Raw genomic sequence first — 20,321 nt, forward strand, 5'->3', positions numbered from 1 at the left:
TCCTTTATATACATGTAGGCCATTAGGGTTTGCAACTAGGAAACCCTAATTTGACTGCTTAGACCCTAAGCAGCCCATCGACTCCTTTAACGTATCCCTTGGACGAATTCCTTATGGGCTTCCCATAGAATTCGTCTAACCTATATATTATTAGGTGATCCATAGCCCAATTCTAATTATCTTATAATTACAACTCCAGTCCCCTAAGTTTAATTAATCACTTTTAGCAACAAAATTAATTCTTAATTAATTCTTGACTAATATTAATTAAACATTATCATTTCTCCTTTAATATATTATTTTTATAATATATTAATAAATCATAATTAAACCTTTCTCTCCTTAATTCATCCTATATATTGCTATGGTGAAGGCAACCCAAAAGGACCATGCTTATAATTGAGTCAAGTACAAACCAAAATGGTTATGGACTTAGACACTAATCCAACAGTCTCCCACTTGGATAAGTCTAAGAACTATTTTGTATAACTTCAGAACCTGATCAGCAATCGTAGCTTTCAAAATCCGTTGTCAACTCTGATCTTATCAGATACGCATGTTCTTTATATAAGGGATCATATATTCCTCCATTCTCAAGATATCGTATAGACATAAGACATGAATTTTAATCATTCTCTCTATACTATTTCCCGACTTCTGATTTATGACGGCTGACAACAAACTACTATTGAACACATCAACTTAGTCTCGGCTTGGCCAAGCTCTTAGGTGTCATCACTAAATCATCGAGGGGCCCATAGATATCGCTTTTTTCCACTTTGGGTAAAAGGAATGGATAAACTTCGACTCAAATGCTCGCTTGCATTCACTGATCGAATCATACACAACAATAAGTTTTATAACACCAAGTTACTGGTGCGTTTACTTATTATCAATGTGCAACCGAACAACAAATAACAACTCACACGTCTCGGTTTCAATATTATACAATATTATCGACTCACAATCACTCGTGATATAAACCATGAAGTGATTCACGTGAGCGTGGGTTTAATCCAATACTCTAATCTTATCAAAGCACTCATGAACTCTGCAGCAAACTTGTGCTATGTCTAAACTCTTTAGACAATCTACATACTCTTCATGACAGTCTTCCTTCATACCTACTTCCAACGTATGACCGACTGTGGAGGTTCGAATAACCCAGTTATTCTAGAAGTCAAAACATGCAAACTGAAACACAACAATAATACTTAATCCTATATGGCCCCAAACTTGTGGGAGTAAATAAAACACTTTCGTTTAAGCACCATATTGATTACTCATTATTCATCATTTACTATTTCAAAAAATCAACTTATTACTCAAATTACAACAATAGCTGTCCCATGCACAAAGCATGCACACTATGTTTCCTATGATTCTTACTTTGTGAAATAGATCAATTGAAATTTTTTTCCAATGATGCTCATTTCACAATTCCCAATCCTTATCATTAGTGTTAGAACACAAGGTTCACTACTAGAACATGCTAGATTCTAACATTTTATGCAACAATCCTTTCGCAAAATCATAGCACAAAAGTCACCAAGACTTGGCCAATGAAATTACAAAGTACTCTATCGGAAATTATTACAAGACAATTCCATAGACGTGAAGTCTCACATTCAAAGTACATTCCTTTGAACATCCTTCTTGCATAAAATTTTCTAATCTAGTGTAACGTCCCAAAATTCAAGACTAAAAATTTCTTTTAATAAAACATTACTTTAAGCAAATTCATCATTTCAAAACATAAACAGAGTATTAGTTTCCAAAATACATGTTCGTTATCAGAGTAAACATTCCCAGGCTGTCTAATTTATGGTGTGTGCCATGCGATCACCCCGAGCTCTTCCCTCTGCTACCGGAAGTACCTGAAACCAAAACTAAAAACCGTAAGCACGAAGCTTAGTGAGTTCCCCACCCTACCACATATCATGCATAACCACATACTACACATACTGGGCCACGCCCACTATCCTGGGCTTCGCCCCCTACCTCGGGCCTCGCCCGATACAACGGCCCCGCCGCTCCAGGCCCCGCTTGGCTTCGAGCCCCGCTCGGATACAGATCTGTTTCACTTAGGCCTTGCCTGTCACAGGGCCTCGCCCGCTAACATATAATAGCACATAATCATACTGCAAAACATAAGCTAAACATATACAATGGATCATGCCCTAAGGCCTCGCCTATCCTGGGCCTCGCCCTTGTCCTGCTACTGATGAGACATGGAACCCCGTCCATGCTCCTACTGATAGTGAGATACGGGTCCAGCCCACACTCACTCCTTCCCTAACTTGGGCCTCGCCCCTGCTCTGCTGCTAATGAGATGTGGAACACCATCCACACTCGGCTATTGGTGAGATACGGGACCTCACCCACACTCACCTCCCTACCAAGCACATACATGCATCACACAGACAACAAGTATAAACTACCACATAAACCATTCCTTGGGCACCCGCCCACTACCACTGGACCTCGTCCTGAATGTCATACTAGCATACTGTGCCTAGGGCTAACCCCCGGGTCTTCTACTCATAACTACATGGGCCTGCATTGTGGCCTTAGACCCATTCACACAAAGGGAAACTCACCTGCACTGGCTGAACTTGCTGATGATCCCACTAGCTGCTGCTTGGCAACTCTCTGAACTCCTGCTCCACTCGCTCCCCGAGCTACCAATATCAATGCAACACTGAGTCTAACTGACCCCCGAAAGATAACCAAGTCAACTCTGGTCAAAGTCAAAGTCTTGGTCAAAGTCAACCTTCCAGGTCAACCCTACTCGCCGAGTCACCTTATTGACTCGCCGAGTTTATATGTTCAGAGTCCTTCTATTCGCGACTCGACTCGCCGAATCAGTCCATGACTCGCCGAGTCTACCGATTCCGAGTCCTGACCTGTCCAACTCACCGAGTCCCCACTCGACTCACTGATTTGAGTCTCAACTCGAAGGGTTTGGGGTTTCGCGACCTGACTCGCCGAGTCCAAGAACAGACTCGCCGAGTTCAAGACAATCTTCATCAGACTCGCCGAGTTGTTCTTCCAACTCGCCGAGTTCCTGCCCAACTTCATCCGACTCGATGAGCTGTTCATCCCACTTGTCGAGTTCCTCCAAATCTTCATGCTACTCGCCGAGTCCACTCAAAGGACTAGCCGAGTCCATTCAGATCTCCATAGATGCAGAGGACTTTTGAGTCATGCATGGACTCCAAACTGTAGATCTACCCTTCCCAAGCCTATTCCTCACGTAAAATTGCAAACTTTACGTGTAGAGAAAGAGATCTAGGCAAAATACACCATAAACTAGGGTTTAAGGCAAAGAGGCTCCATAATCAACTCAAGGGCTGAAACTTTATGCTTTCCAAGACCAAAATATACTTAGATCTGAAGTAGCAACTCTAGATCCGGCTTCTAACTCAAAAGGATCACTACTCATGGCTAAAAGCCCCAAAACTCACAACCAAAATAGATCTAAAGGAAGGGGAAACGACTTAATACCTTCAGATGTTTAGAAATATCTTCCCAATCTCAGATCTATAGCCCCCTCCTTGCACCTTCAAGATCCTTCTTCCTTCTCCACGATTTAATGCACTCCTCAAGACAACAATTGGCTCAATCAATAGATATGGCGGCTAAGGTTTGGCATTCTGGGTTCAAGAGGCAGTAAAGGAACCCTAGGGGAGAGAATGAGGCGCTTAAATAGGCCCCAAGTCCCGAATTTAGGGTTTTCCTCGAACAAACCTGACTCGCCGAGTCGGTCACTTACTCCTTGACCCGGATCCCGCTTGGACTCGCTGAGTTCCTCCTTCGACTCGCCGAGTCCCCCCTTAAAGTTAGGGTTTTCTTTCCTTTCTTGGCCTTCAAAACTTTGGGTGTAACATCTAGACATAGACTCTCAATATCCAACTCCCAATATGGAAACATTTCCATATTTTCCATATGACAAATCATTCTTAATAGAATCTTATTTATTCATAATAATGTCGATATGGTCCATCAAATACCATACTTCCAACTACTCACAAACGACCAATCCTCAGCGAACTTTGGATCATCCTTTGATAGTTGTTTAATTATTTTAATCAAAACCAATTCTAGTCCTTTTTCCCTCTTAATGCGCTAGACATTTGGAAAATTTTAGAATTGTCAAATATTATAGCATTTGCAATCAATCCTATACCCGAAGTGTATGAGACACGATGCATAAAGTCTTACATAAAGATATAATACTTTATCAATCTTCTACCATAATATTTTATGTGTCACGTTCTCACAATTTGAACTATGAAGAGGGACGCCGTAATCATAATCGAAATTTAAGAACACACTATGTATCCTTTGACTAAATTTATTAAAATTTCTCAATCTAAGCTTTAGATTTTGAAACGAAGTATTATATTCTCTCCCTTAATTATAGCAAAAAACAACTTTTCAACCTATGCAACTTTACAAATTGAATCTTTGTTTTTCTATTATTAATATTGCTAACTTGAATTACTTGTCATAATAGTCATACAAACATAACACTTATGCTCCCACTATCATGATGATTATTATCATATAAGCATAACACTTATGCTTCCACTAGCTTTGACATGTATTCAGAAAACAGCTGAACTTCCAGAAAACAATGCCTATTGAATTTCTGAAGTTCATATTTCTAATACCAGATGCTTCGATAAGCCTTTATCTAAGCTTCTTAAACTTATACACCTTTGCCTTAGATAGATCATATGTGTGTCTAAACAATTCAGAACTTATATCAGTAAGTCCCAAATGTTAGACTAATTGCCAAATCTCACAATTCGAACTATGGAAAGGGATTTCGTAACCATAATCTAATTTGAGAATACAATTTTCACAATTGCTATCTTCTTAAAATCTCTCTTAGTGAAAACATTTTCTCACAGTCATTTTCATGAAGGAGGGAATCTTATGACACTTAGATTTTATGGTGTATGAGTTCCTATCCATGTGAATTTGCCAAAACCAAGTTTGCGACAAATCCAAACTCATATGGATTGAACTTTCTTGATTTCTAGCCTTATGGTAACACGAGTGCCCACCATGTCTTCCAAGTAGTTTAGCAACTTATCCTTACATATCAATGTACTTTCCTTCGATCAAGGCCCTTTGTCTTTATGCATTCAAATGAGAACTCATAGAACTCACATACAATATTAACTCAATTGGAACGGCACAAAAACACAATAATGTCAGCACGATAGGTTGTAAACCTCAAGTCGTGTGCTAGTGATGATTGATAATATTTATTCTTGATTTGTTCTTGAAACCTTTTTCAAGATCATTAAAACTCCTACTAACCTCTTGACATATATGATTCTCTTGTCAGGAAACTTTCCTAGACAAAAAAATATATTCAAGAGTTAGTATAGTTCTTATCAAGACAAAACACTTCACATATTTGGTTCTAGTTGGTCTTTGTCTTATCCAAGACAGCACAACTTACCAATTTCAAATGTGCAAGAATAAGAAAACTTTTCCAAATTCCACATTTGTTGAGTGTTATAAACCTACTAAAGACGTGTCACTCAATTCGCAATCTTGGAGTATGACTCTAAGATTTGATATTAGAACGAAGTATGATTGACTTCTTGATTTAACCATTTCCACAATTCCTGATTCCTCTTCTTAGACATACAAATGTACTAAGACTCACTTAGAGGACCAATTGACATATGGTTCTTAATCATTAAGACTTTATCATAAAACACAATAAAAGGTACTCTCCCTTCTTCTTAGAATAGAGAAACTTTTATCTTGCCGCCTTCTTGATTCTTCTTATTCGTTCTGCCATTCATTGAAATCTTTTCAATTAACTCATAACTACACTTAATCTTATAAGTATAATCATATTTACTAAACTTTAGTAAATCATGATGAATATCTTTATCACTCTTGTGGTGGACTTGATTGATGCACAACATTGCAAACTCGATATCTTAGTCCTTCACTTGACTCTTTGTCAATTAATTAGTTTTGAATTTCCAATTATAAAGTTTCTCATTCATCATGCAACCAAGTTGTATGATTCCAAGTTTCTGTCCAATTGAAACTTGGGTGATGAGAAACTCTCCCTATTTGGCAAATTCTTGACATTTCCACAAATAACATAATTAAGAATCAAATCCATTATTGCTAATAATAGAAACCTTCAAACATCAATTTTTCATACATGCCATTGCAAGGATAATTAAATAAGATAAAAACAAAATTTATTTTATTGCGGAAAAACTTGTCCTTACAATGCAATTCAACCGAAAACTATGCTATTACATATTTCTTAGCAATCTACCCTAACTCTAAAGTAGCAGCTCAAAAATCCGATCTTTGAATCCGTGCGATTGAAATCCATTTCTTCGTGATCAGATTCAACACGCTTCTTCCTTAAGCTTCCTTTCTTTTCTTCGATCCTACAAAACATCAAAATGTAATCTTATCACATCATGTATTAAGAATAAATAAAAATAGGAACTTATAGAGTTGGTTAATGGATTTTACTTGAAGTAGAGCCATACGTCTTGACTCTCCCATCTCTTAGATCTCTCAGGTAAACAGGGCAGCTTCGTCTCCAATGCCCCTTCTCTTGGCAATAAAAGCAAATGGACTCCCTTGGGAAATTACATGGGACAATCTCATGCTCAGTCCTTTCTGGACTTTCAATGTTGCCAATGTCCAATGAAGTATGGGAGTGTGATCGACCAATCAAGTTTGCTTGACCATTGAGCCAAATCATCGTTGATTCAGCAGCAATAAGCAAATAGGTCAAATCAATAAAGGTCACGTCGTGAACCATCGTATACTACTCTCTTACGAACTCACTATACGAATCAGGAAGTGACTGAAGAACCCAGTCAACAGCCAACATCTCTGAGATATCGACACCCAACATCCTTAACCTATCAATATGTGACTTCATCTCTAAGACGTGTGCACACACAGGTTTCCCATCTTCGTGTTTACTTGCCAAAAGGGATTGAGTGAGCTTGAAATTTTCAATTCTTTGAACTTGTGGGCTAGGGAGAAAAATTGGAGGAGGTGGAGGAAGTGAAGCATGATTTCTTGTTCCTCGATCATATCGTGGAATATCATCTTCGTTTGGAAAACTTGTTCCAAGGGATTTAAGAAAACCATAGTTGTTTGACATCTACAAAACGGGAGAAAATTCAAGTTAAGTTGATTGAGTCCTTAATAAAACACCCAAATGAATTATTAAGGCTAGGATCCAACACAATACTCTACAACCTAGAAGAGAGATGGCGTAATCTAGTTGCAGAATATTTGAAGGTAGGTAAATGACGATTTACCAATTTCCACCACGAAAAACAAAAATGAAGTTTAAGTTTTAAATGAATTGAAACTCCTAGATCTTTTGAGATTCATTAAACTTTTCAATGGCATGTTTAATCTCGATTATGCCCTTCTATTTGTGACTAGGATGCCTATGATCACAAATAAGGTGTGAATAACCATACGAATCTACGCAGTGCACTCAATGTTACTATCACCTAATCAATGTGCCGGTTAGCCACACACGCTCCATTGATCTATGATAAACATCGAGCCACCCTTCGATACCAATTCCAAACCCAAATTAGTGTGCCAGTTAACCACACACGCTCCACTAACGTCTCGGCAAGGGTACAAAGTGTCATTCCATGAATTAGCATACAATTTCACATTTTGCCTAAAGTAACTATGATTTGGGAATTTGAAAAAATATGTAGTTACTTTGTACTTCATTATACTTATAATGGAAGGTTTCGTCCTATCTTATCCGTTCGGCTAACAACCTTCCACTAGTCAAGAGTGTGGTGGGTAAGAGTGGATACCCATTCAATCGCCATTTTATAGTCAATTTTCTTAAACACCCCTTATAGACCAGCTTCGTGAATGAGGCCTACTAACGGTAAGAGTGACTGTTTACTCATATATATATATATATATATATATATATATATATATATATATATATATATATATCATATTAGACTTTTAATGTTATATATAGTATATGGTGTATTTTACACTTTTAAAATACTAGGTGGTTTAATTTAGTAAATTATACTTTTAATTTAATTAAATGTAAACCAAAACTTTATGGATTTATTAAATCTCTTTTAATTATACGCTTTAATTAATTAATAAAACCATAAGGGTGTAAATTGAACTTTTCAAATTACTTAGGTTTTAGAATTTCAAATTTCAAATTAAGACTTTTAATTAATTTTAAAATCCAAAACTTGAGGGCACGTTTTGAAACTTTTCAAAACATTAGGGTTTAACTTATTTAAATTTCAAAAACAAAACTTTTAAGTTCAAATTTAAACTATAAAACCTAAAGGGTGAAATTGAAACTTTTTCACAAGATAATTCAAATCTAAATTACAAATAATCAATATTTATCTAATAAAACAAAATATTATCTAAATTTGACAATTATCTTCAATTTTGGCAAGGATAAACTCCAAATATTGATAAAAATTGGATTTTATTAATATAAAACGATTTAGGTAATTATCTACAGCCAAAACAGGAAGAAAATTGAGAAATATAGCTGTCAGATCCATGGACTCGCCGAGTCGACTTGACTCGTCGAGTTCATCCACTTACTCGCCGATTCAGCAAGGTAGAGGGCAAAAAAGTTTGTTTTTCATGCAAAAATCGATCAATCAAGCATCAAATTCACTGACAAACAGCCCTAGGCTCTGATACCACTGATGGGTTTCGAGCAATACATCAATCCTATGGTGTACATGCAAACCCTAATAGCTTTTGGATCTAGTTTGTCTAATGAACATGCAATTGAATATCCAAAGCTATAAACCCTAGATCTAGCATGCAATTAATCATATTAACATAAAATAGGGTTTAGATCTGACCTTTGATTGTTATATAGCAATAACAATCAATCATTGGCTTAAGAAAGCTTAGTGCCTCAAGTGTTGCACCTCTAATGGAGTCACAAACACCACTAAGCAACTTGGATGAAGAGGTCGGAGAAAGGAGGCACCAAAAAATGGCTAGAAACCCTAAGGGAACACTTAGCCACGTTTTTGGGGCATAGGGGTCCTTTATATACATGTAGGCCATTAGGGTTTGCAATTAGGAAACCCTAATCTGACTGCTTAGACCCTAAGCAGCCCATGGACTCCTTTAACATATCCCTTGGATGAATTCCTTATGAGCTTCCCATAGAATTTGTCCAACCTATATATTATTAGGTGATCCATAGCCCAATTGTAATTATGTTATAATTACAACTCCATTCCCCTAAGTTTAATTAATCTTTTTTAGCCACAAAATTAATTCTTGACTAATATTAATTAAACATTATGATTTATCCTTTAATATATTATTCTTATAATATATTAATAAATCATAATTAAACCTTTATTTCCTTAATTCATCTTACATATTGCTATGGTGAAGGCAACCCAAAAGGATCATGCTCGTAATCGAGTCAAGTACATACCAAAATGGTTATGGACTTAGATACTAATCCAACATAGTTTGTATGTTCCATGTACGCTCCACGTTATGGTTGAGTGGACTAAAGTGGGTGTCGTGGCATTTCTAGTCTACGTGTCAACGAAAATCAATGAAAATAAGTTAGGAAGACTAAAACAACAAGTCTCCCACAAGTTCCTCCCCTCATAAAGCCAAGAAAATAATTTAGGGACTCAACGGGTAAACCCTAGAAAGTCCATAGGGCATTTGTGCTATTTCCCCACACATGAATTGTAAATTCCATACCTATTATATTTCTCTAAATCCTTAGCAAGTATATGCCATCTAATGTCTTTCTTTTACCTTCCAAAAAATCCTTCATAGAAAATGTGAAGTAAATAGGTTCTTACAACATCCTCGTTTGATATGTGGAAAAAAATATCGTTATCGATAAGTCGATCCAAATTACCAATTGAAACAAGTTATATGTTTGGTACCAAAAACAACGTTTGTCGAAACATTGAATCAATTTGGTTGATTTCCTTATTTACATATGGATGACAAGTGCGAAATTTGAATATGGTGAATAACACAATTCCACCTATCGAACATCATCATTTTCTCATCAAATAAAAATCATAAACGCTCATGTTTGACTAAATCAGCATCTGATCGAGTCTCGTGTGACATCACCATGTAAATAAGGACCGATCCCTTAGCATTGGGTACGTCCACCCATCAAAATAACTTAAGCCTTCTTCTTATTAAACGGTCTATAGTTTGTCTAACATTACATACATTAGCCTTTGCATTCATCTAGCCAATAAGTACTCATGCTATGTTAACTAATAGATTGTTAAAAACAACTAAAAAGATATGTCATTAATATTACATTTTTGCATATCTGTCTGAGAAATTGACGTTTTCGTAGCTAGGTATCTACGAAGATGTACATTTTCTCATGTATATGAGATTTCCGCATTCATGAATCTGTGAAAATGTCAAATATGTATGAGAAAATGTATATTTTTTCAAACATGTCTAATAATTTTGTAGATTTCTAGCTGTGAAAATATCATGTCTAAGAAAATATATGTTTCTGCATATTTTTTACCAATTAACATACATAAACAATAAAGATTGTAATACAACACAAATTCTTATATGGGATTTTCATGTGTTTGCTTATTACATGGTCGACCTATTGTAATTTTTAGAAACACGACTGAGGTATATTCAAATCTTTCGAACTAAAAGTATAAGTTTAGCTTTTTTTTCTCTTTCTATTCATAGACATAATTGGTTTCTAGTTCTTGACCTTAGATGCCATGGTTATCCGATTGGTATCTTATGCTTCTAGCTACAAGTAATGGGCAAACACTTGGAAAAAATAGAACTATTTATTCAAAATTCAAATAAAAACTCCAACTTCTCCTTCATTACCATTACATTACCATCATCCTTCATATTCCTCTTTTTTAATTATTTTTAACTTCTTTCCATTTTGTGATGCTCATCAAACTTCATACAAGAATTTGTTATTAGTTACATTACATAGAGTTGTTGCTTCAATTTTCAATACATGGCATACTTTTGAGTCCAACTTCGAGCCATGGCTTCGTACTTGACCTTGTCTATCTTGTACATATGTGCGATTTCCGGGACCAACGGATCATCTGGGTTCGGATCTGTCAGCAGCGAACATATTGACAACAAAACCTGTATGAACCACAAACCAAAATACTATTAACTTCTTGTTTCAATTGGGTAGTGTCTGAAAGTTTGAGTCTCAACAATCGTAGTGGACAACACATTAATATTGTCTCCTACACTCTACTGTTCATTAAAAAGTCATAATCTCTCATCCACATAAATAGCCTTTAACCTCAATTCACCTCCAATTTTCTATACTTCATTAATGAAACCAATCCAAACTAATAACTTTTTCGTTATTTTATATTTGATGTTTTATCATTGATAATGAATTTTTATTCTGTTTAAGACAATAACATCCATATAAAATAAAGTATATCATAATCTAAACCCCTAATTATAATCAGAAAAAGTATATCATATATTAAAGTAAACATTGACTTCTTAACCAAAATAAATTGTTGCCAAGAAACAAAAATGAAAGTAATATGAAATTAAAGAGATTAGAAATTAACAGGTGGAATCTATATTAACATATGTCAATACTAAGCTCTAATTTAGAGAAAAAATGCAATTTTTTTTGTGTATTTTGTTTTCTTAATAAAAATGAATAGCCATATAACTTTTATCAAAAAAAAATGTAAATCAACCAATGAATGCATGCCATGTGGAAAATAGAATAAACATAGTTGCTCCCATGTTTTTTTTTTACTTTTTGTTTTCTTTTACGTTTTATTTGTGATGTTGTCGATAAAAATGTTCTTATATAAACCACATAATAGGCGTTGTGTACCCTTTTCACATCAAGTTCAAAAACAACACTATGAAATAGAAGAAAAAAAAGAAAAGAAAAGAATTAAAACCTTGGATATGGTGAGTGCAGGACTCCATTGATCCTTGAGAATATCAAGACAGATGTTACCATTGTTGTTAATGTTTGGATGGAACACTTTGGTCCTAAAAGCAACCTACATGCATGCATCATCAAAGAACACCATTAGCAAATTACCTCATATATAAAAAGAAAACAACTTTGAAGTATATATATATATATATATATATATATATATATATATATATATATATATATATATATATATATATATATATATATATATATATATATATATATATATATATATATAGAGAGAGAGAGAGAGAGAGAGAGAGAGAGAGAGAGACTTTGTACCTTTGGTGGCTTAAAAGGGTAATCAGGAGGGAAGTGGATGGTAACTTGGAAGACACCACCAGAGTAGGGACTATCATTTGGTCCAATGATGGTCGCTTGCCAATGGAACATATCTTGAGCCACCGGTCCAGCACTACATGAGGCTGGAGGGTCTCTTTGAAGGTCCTTGAGCTCTTTCAGAATCCTCCTAGAAGCCATAATTCAATGATATGTGTGTAAGATGAAAGAATACAAATGTGTTTGTGCATGTAGTTGGTGGGTTGGAGATGTATTTATAGGAGAGAGAGTTTGTGGAGAAGGTATAGATTCTATGGGAAATTTGAGTGAAGAACATCAAGGTAGGTCAAGAGCAACAAGATTCTTTCTCATCACCTCCATACAATTAATTTCACATCAAATTGGACCCGAATCTTACTTTTTAAAACCATTGAATTTGATACGTGAAGGAGAAAATAGGTATATTTTGTAAGTCCAAGAAATGGTTCGCAAAGGGTTTTACACGAAACGATGATATATCTTTTCATTTACATCGTATTAACTTACATAAATATAGTATTTGTTTTATATTTTTCATAAGAACGATAATTTGTTTTCACAAGACCCATATATAGTTTCTCAAAAAGAATCAACCCTAATTTGTCGCAAATCCATCACTGGTATCTTATTTTGTACTAATACCTATAACCATTGATTTTACATGCGTATTGTCGTCCTAGAAAACATACATAGCAGCTTAGATTTTACATGCATATTGTCGTCCTAGAAAACATCATGGGAGGTGTAAATGATAATAGCAGCTTAGATTTATGGCATAAGAGATCAATGCCCACAACAAGCTCGATAAACATATGAATTAAAACTCTTGCACTACAGCTACTAAAATTCGAACTCGTACATTTGATTATTTCTACAATTATAAAGTCTTAGACATAGGCGTTTAAGCAACTATATCAATTAACCCCACCATATTGCGTATGGGCAACGGGCCAATTGAAAGATAAGGTTCACTCCTCTTAATTTGATCCAGCCGATGATCATGTTCCACTAAAATTCAATCAAATTCTTTCCCCATCGATGAGCATATTCTCCACTAGTGTAAAAGGCAAAAAAGACCATCGCAAATATACTTCTATCAAATTTATACAAACACTACACAATAGAAAGTCTCTATCTTTGACGTCAAAAATACTTGGTGATTAGATATCAAGAAAGCGTCCAACATACCCTACCCATCAACTCAACTTTTATTTTCCCGAATACATAAAAAGATCCATAATGTTATTTTTATGTCCACTAAAACAAATATATTTTCATATTTTAGTTTATTTACTTTTCTCAACAAAATAACCCAAAAAAACACAAAAGAATTGCATGTCATTCTTATTTTCCAGAAACATTAACTGCTATCCCCAAAAAAAGCTAACATTTTGTTACAAATTATAAAAGGTGTTTGGGATTCCATTTTTAACCTGAGGGTACACGGTGTGGTGCCGATTACACCATACTTCCAACTCAATGATGTTGACACATTTGCATTTTTACCATCTTTAAAAAAACCTTACGGTATGGTGTTGAGAGAAAGAGAGAGAGAGAGAATAAAGACAGAGAAATACACAACAGGATTTTTGCCGTCATTGGATAGTTACCGTTGGTGAAATACCGGCGTCAAAAAACACATCATAGGTTCACCGTTAGTAAAAACTGTCTCATAGGATTGTCGAGGTAAAAATACTACCACACCTCACATCCTTATAAGGAATTTTAGGCAAAATGACCTATTGATTTATGGTGATGAGAAAATGAGTTTTTAAAGTGTTTGGATTAGCTTTTTAATGAAAAAGTTAATAAGTTAATAAGTTAAAATATGTTGGTCTTATACATGTTTCAAGGAGAATTTGACTTTTACAAGGAGTTTTGAAAAATTAAAAATCCTACCTTATTAGAATCTCCTTTCTAAAAGGCTTTCCATAAATTATTTTAAAGGTTTTTAAATCATCCATAATATTCACCACTATAGTGGTGGATGTCACGTCATCACCATATTCACCTATTAAAATTATGGGATACACACCGATAACACTTCTCTCAACATCATTTTTTTTTAAATAAAAAATACAATGAAACCATATAGTTTTTTTTAACTATTTTTTCATTCAATAAAAAAACATTACATTAATTTAAAAAAAAAAAAAAAAAAAAAAAAAAAAAAAAAAAAAAACTACATTACTTAAAAAAAACTAGAATAAATAAAACCAAACAAATATTTAAAAAAATAATAATAATCTCCGTTCATGTTTTGTTGGTACAAATGTTCCGCAACATCTTCTAGAATATTGAAACATGTTTCACTATTATGAATTTTAACAACTCATGCTAAAAATTCAGTCGTTCTAGGTACAAACTCTTCAATTGGGATAATTACGTCGTCTATATCATACGTACAGATCACTCTACCTTCATTTTCAATAAGCATATTATGCATTATAATACATGCATTTACCATTTGTTTAATTGTATCCTTATCCCAAAGTCATGTAGCGTATTTCATTACATGTCATGTCTGCACGAGGACTCCAAATGCGCTTTTGATATCCTTCCTAGCTGATTCCTGCATTTTTGTGAACAACTTTGCTTTTTCACTTTGCGGAACCGAGTATGCCTTATTTAATGTAGAATAATCAGGGTATATCCCATCGCAAAAGTAATAACCATATTTGACGAATGCACGTTCACCATGAATGATATATCAGATGCTTTGTCGGTCAAAATATTGTTGAAAATAGGGGACTGGCCAAGAACAGTAGTGCCGTCGGTTGACCGCGCAACTCCAAAGAACGAATGTCATATCCACAAATCATGAGATACAACAAGTTCTAGTATTATACTTGACTCACCAATATCACCTCGAGTAAATTAACAATGCCACACATTTGGACATTTTCCCACGCAACATGCATACAATCATGGCTACCAATCATTCCTAGAAATCCATGCATCTCTTCCTGAGCCAAATATAATTTCTAAATATCATTCGTAGTAGGTTTACGCAAATATTCTTGGTGAAAAACCTCATATACACATGCACAAAACCAATCTACACAATCAAATTGACATCTCAGATACTTTCAAATACTCACCGAATGCATCAAAGGCTATAATGTATCCAAAATATCTAAGTACATCCACACATTTTTGTATACTACTAAAACTCATTCTTTTATCTAGCATCGAGTTTTTGTTTAAAATAATCATAACAGACCTCTAAAGCATTAATACGTAAAAATGCAATCTTATTTAGATGGAAAAGACGCCTCAACGAGTCATCATTATAAAGACAATTATCGGCAAAGTAATCACATACCAATAAGTCATGTGCAGCATGGCGATCTCGATTGATAACCGCTCTTGAATGCGAAACAAACGAACTTTCTTCATCATGTATATGTTGCACAACACTGAAAAACGTCGAGATGAATTCTTCGTCATCATCGGAATCGAAATTCTTAAAGAAATCCATAAATATGTTTTTTAAGAAAGTATATGGTTTGAATGTAAAAAGGTTTGTGTAAATTTGGTGTTTATATAGCTAAGGTTTATATATTTAGAAAAATTAATAAATTCAATTTTTTGACCGTTGAACAACAAAAAGGAAAGAAATGTGTTTGATTGGTCTTGATCGATCGTTGAAGGCAAAACGAAGGACCACGAAAATGCCTAACCACAAATGTTCGGGGTGGTGTGCACGGACAACACTCGCGACTACATATACCACAAGCCCCTTCCTCGTTGGTATTGCAGAAGGTCTTATTGCATTGTCAAAAACCTTTTTTAACTTATTGACTTTTCAAAAATCCAATTAGTCAATTAATTGTTTTCAAATAAATCACAAAGACCCCCATAGTGTGGTCAATGGTTTTAGAATTTGTAATTGTTAATCCTCATAAGCTTTTTTTATAATGTTAATGTTATTTTTACCATCAACAATAAGTTGGATTTTTGTGGAGATTCCCTTATCTATTCTTATTAATTAAAAGGCAAAAGTGAGAATATATTTTTGTCTACATCTTCATTCTCCACTAATTCAACATCAAAAGAGTTGAAAACGATAAGATGACGTCATCAATACAACATGTAATGGTTGAGGGAATAAGAATAATCGCTCAAATCACAATTAAAAAATAACAACTAAAATCACTACAAAAGAATAACAAGCAAACACCCATGTGAACAAATCAACAAGAAAATGCATAAAGAAGATGATAACAAGCATATCATTTAGGCCAACTACAAGATTAGTACATAAAGAGCATCTCCAAGAATCAAAAAGATCAAATACAAATTAATGAATATATGAGAATTCAGAAATGAATCCATCCATAACAATTTTCTTTTGACTTTGTTAGCCTCGATGACTTCCTTTGAAAGAGCGAGAAAAGAGGGGCAAAAAGGTAAAAAAAAAAAAAAAAAAAAAAAAAACATAGCTAGGTCTTCTCTCCATTGACCTCACATCCAATCATAATATAGAGCAAGCCTTTTGACCCGCTTTCTTCTTTTTCTTTGACTTTGGAGGGGCAAGAACGACTTTTATCGCAGCATCAAAAACTCCCTTCACATTCTGCCAAATAAATAAAAACATATTTTTTATAATAAAGAAACACTAAATTTCTATATTTTTAATATGGAAAATTATACATGCCTCCTGTGTTTTTGAACTACATTCAATATATTCAGGTGCTCCAATTGTCTTCTTTAGCTCTTCTCCCTATAATAAGTTCAAAAATATTGGAATAAAGAAAATTAAATTAGCAATACATGCAAGAAATAGCAATGTACTTTCGTATACTTGTGTATTACTATTATAATTTAGACAAAATTTCATAATTGGTCCCTGTGGTTTCGAAATGGCCCTTCTGAGGTTAAAACTAACTTTTCAGCTGTTATTTTTTAGGAAAAGACAAATTTACCCTTAAAGTAGATTGCTATTTCTTGCATATGTCATAAAGTTTATGGAGTGATAACCTTTACCTGAGCATTAGTTATGGGGGTTGCACCAGGGTGGTCTACAAAGAACTGCTTATCATCCCGAAGATCTATATAGCAAGGGTAAAATGGTCATTTACTCACATTTAGACATTAATTTATTTATTAACTCACCGAGTTTTGTCCCAACAAGAACAATCGGGACACCAGGGGCATAATGCTTCAACTCTGGAATCCACTGAGAATTGAAAAAAAAAAGAATACTCCATTTAATTCAAGACATTTATCAAATGTATTTTTTTTTTTAAATGCCAAAATTGTTACCTTTTTGGAAACATTTTCATAGCTGGCTTTGCTGATGAGGGAAAATGCCAAAATGAAAACATCAGCTCCACGATAACTCAATGGTCTTAATCTGTTGTAATCCTCCTGTCCTGTTCACAGAATTTCAATTTTTCATCATTTATATATTAATTAATAAAAATAAAAAATATATATATATATATATATATATATATATATATATATATATATATATATATATATATATATATATATATATATAAAGTTGAGTAATTGTTAATTGTTTATAAAGATTTCATAAGTTTACCAGCAGTATCCCACAAGCCAAGATTCACAGTGGCACCATTGACAACGACATTGGCACTGAAATTATCAAATACAGTTGGGACGTAATCCTGTTTAAAACACAAACAAGAAACAAAAATTGGGATTCAATTTGAATGTATAAAGATACTATTAGATGTCGTATTCAACAAAAACACAAACAAGTATTCAATATCTAGATTTTTGTCATAATTCGTGTGATGAGAATCATGTGAGATGAATCCATGATTGTGGATGCAATGATAATTGAGGATAATTGATTTTTCTCGATCTGTAGATTGATATAAACAAATTCCTCCGCGCAAATTGAAAATGTCAATCATGGTGAATTTAAAATTGGGAATAAAGGAGATTAGTAAATTGAGTAGATTCGGGTTTATTGTTCACCTAAACACAAACAACATTAGAACAGATAGATAGATTCTTCGTTCTTCATCGTCAAAAACTTCAGACGAAATTCAAAAAATGAACATAAACTGAAGGCGGTTGATGAAGAGATGATTACCGTGGGGAAGGTGTTACTGGTGTAGGAAATCAAGAGACAGGTCTTCCCGACAGCGCCATCACCGACTGTGACGCACTTTATGAATCTAGAAGCGCTCATATTTCTTCAATTGAGCCTCAGATCTTCTCTTCGCTCAGAAGACCTGATCACGGACTAACACACCAGGTCAAGAAACCCCGTTGTTCGTTTTTCTTCTTATTCTTCTTCTTCTATCTTCTATTTTATTTCCTCTTCCGATCACTCTGACAAATTCACGGTTGTTTAGCTACAAACAAGAATCGCGTCGACGTTTGTTCAGAAAACATTACGAAACAAACAAACAAACCCTAGAGAAATGGAAATGAAAAAGGGGGAAATCGAATAACAGGAGTAAAGACTTTGTTGAGACAAACGTGAAACAAGAAATGTGGGGAGCAGAAAACCCTAAAGAAAGGGGGTGAACGAATTAACTGGAGATCGATCAACATCTAGAAAGAGATTACCTTATTTTAGCCTGAAAACAATGCCCTTGAAGCGTTCGATGGGTGGTGGAGATGAACTCTTTCTCTCTCTCTCTCTGAATTCTAAATGCTGCTCGTTTGTGTTTTGTTGTGCCAACGAAGATGGGGTTGATTATTGGTTAAATCTTGTTATAAAAATACATGTGTGGAGTGGACCCCTAAATTGGATTTTGTAAGAGTAGCACCCAACATAATATTATCAAGAAAAAACATTCTTTATGAATTTTTTAATTTGGATTGAAATATTTTATTTAAATAAATAATAAGGAAAAATAATTTGTTTTGCCAACGAAGACACAAACCCACCATCACCGTCTTCTAAAATAATTAAGAAAAAAAGTAAGCAAAGTTGCTTAAGATTGTGGAATAAAAAAAAGGGTGATTGGTGTTTTTTGTATTATAGTCTATAGAATGAAATGATAAGCAAACGGAACATAGTATATGGACAAGGTAATAAATTGTTCCTTATTAATAGTTTTTCATGTGTAATGACTCTTAGTGAAATGAAATTAATCTTTGATTTATATTGTTTGTTTGTTTTTTTTAACAGCAAGATTCAATAGAAAACTACCTACATGCTAGCAATTTACGGGTCATTATGGGAAAAAGGATACAAAAGTTAGTTATTAGAATTTAAAACAGCATTAGAACTTTTAGGTATTGTTTGATTTTTATTTATAAATCTGTGTGATTATTTTTGTTTGCACCGAGCAGACCACATACAGACATATACCTTTGCAGACTGTTTGTTTGCTAGAAGTGCACAGACCTAAAAACGTCTACATTAGGTCTTCTTGGCACAGACATGGACCATTGTCTTAGGAACTCTTCTAAACCTTAAAATAAAAAATAAAAATAAAAAAACGCACCGATACACACACACATTCTGTTTTTCTTTTAAAACCAGCGTCTTCAACATCACCATTCACCATGGATGCCTACCTCACCATCGATGCCTCCATCCACTTGTCTCGTCTCCTCCTCGTGTTGCCGCCAAACAGAGCAGTTGTGTGTGACCAAAACATCCTCGTCTTCCTCCTCTTGTCTGATTCTGACGCCAAAGTCAGCCAAAAGGTTGTCGCCCTCTTTCCTCTACTGCATCGATGCCTCCCTCCACCGGTCTCATCTCTAGTGTTGCCATCGTACAGAGCAGTTGCGCTTGAACATCACCGTCTTCCTCCTCTTGTCCGATTCCAATGCCACAATCAACCCAAAGGTTACCGCCCTCTTTCCTCTACTACATTCTTCTTTCCGTCCACTTCCCCCGCCAGGTAACACCTCACCTTATTGTCTAGGGTTTATTTTCTAAGGTTCATGAAATCTGATTTGAACATGGTGAAATCAGATTTTTTTATTTATTTATGAATTTGCCTTATGATATCAAATT

General features: G+C 34.5%; 2 protein-coding genes across 3 annotated transcripts; both read right to left on the reverse strand.

Annotated features, from left to right (window-relative positions):
* Positions 1 to 10,861: 10,861 nt before the first annotated feature.
* LOC111881290 (ubiquitin-conjugating enzyme E2 28) lies at positions 10,862 to 12,576 on the reverse strand. Its single transcript, XM_023877710.3, has 3 exons — positions 12,323 to 12,576; positions 11,997 to 12,101; positions 10,862 to 11,199 (listed from the first exon to the last, which is right to left on the reverse strand). Exons 1-3 carry the CDS (start codon positions 12,518 to 12,520, stop codon positions 11,056 to 11,058), a joined length of 447 nt encoding a protein of 148 aa, XP_023733478.1. The 5' UTR covers positions 12,521 to 12,576; the 3' UTR covers positions 10,862 to 11,055.
* A 3,970-nt stretch (positions 12,577 to 16,546) lies between these two features.
* LOC111881274 (rac-like GTP-binding protein ARAC1) lies at positions 16,547 to 19,071 on the reverse strand. Of its 2 annotated transcripts, none has more exons than XM_023877696.3 (8): positions 18,917 to 19,071; positions 18,435 to 18,699; positions 17,913 to 18,000; positions 17,627 to 17,736; positions 17,477 to 17,540; positions 17,348 to 17,412; positions 17,019 to 17,084; positions 16,547 to 16,937 (listed from the first exon to the last, which is right to left on the reverse strand). In XM_023877696.3, the coding sequence occupies exons 2-8, from the start codon at positions 18,531 to 18,533 to the stop codon at positions 16,836 to 16,838; spliced, it is 594 nt and encodes a 197-aa protein (XP_023733464.1). In that variant the 5' UTR covers positions 18,534 to 18,699; positions 18,917 to 19,071; the 3' UTR covers positions 16,547 to 16,835. The 2 variants fall into 2 exon arrangements, with proteins under 2 accessions (XP_023733464.1, XP_023733469.1); XM_023877701.3 differs by having other exon boundaries at positions 18,435 to 18,676; positions 18,917 to 19,060.
* Between the last annotated feature and the right edge of the window lie 1,250 nt (positions 19,072 to 20,321).

The sequence above is a fragment of the Lactuca sativa genome, chromosome 4, assembly GCF_002870075.4.
Source record: "Lactuca sativa cultivar Salinas chromosome 4, Lsat_Salinas_v11, whole genome shotgun sequence".
NCBI lineage: Eukaryota > Viridiplantae > Streptophyta > Magnoliopsida > Asterales > Asteraceae > Lactuca > Lactuca sativa.

Excerpts from the sequence above, each read along its gene's own strand:
- LOC111881290 (XM_023877710.3), bottom strand. The coding sequence starts at position 12,520 with ATGGCTTCTAGGAGGATTCTGAAAGAGCTCAAGGACCTTCAAAGAGAC. Across the intron at positions 12,102-12,322 it reads ACCCTTTTAAGCCACCAAAG|GTTGCTTTTAGGACCAAAGT; the intron begins GTACAAAGTCTC and ends GCATGCATGTAG. Across the intron at positions 11,200-11,996 it reads CTGCACTCACCATATCCAAG|GTTTTGTTGTCAATATGTTC; the intron begins GTTTTAATTCTT and ends TGGTTCATACAG.
- LOC111881274 (XM_023877696.3), bottom strand. The coding sequence starts at position 18,533 with ATGAGCGCTTCTAGATTCATAAAGTGCGTCACAGTCGGTGATGGCGCT. Across the intron at positions 17,737-17,912 it reads TGGCTTGTGGGATACTGCTG|GACAGGAGGATTACAACAGA; the intron begins GTAAACTTATGA and ends TTCTGTGAACAG. Across the intron at positions 16,938-17,018 it reads GTAGTTCAAAAACACAGGAG|AATGTGAAGGGAGTTTTTGA; the intron begins GCATGTATAATT and ends TTTATTTGGCAG.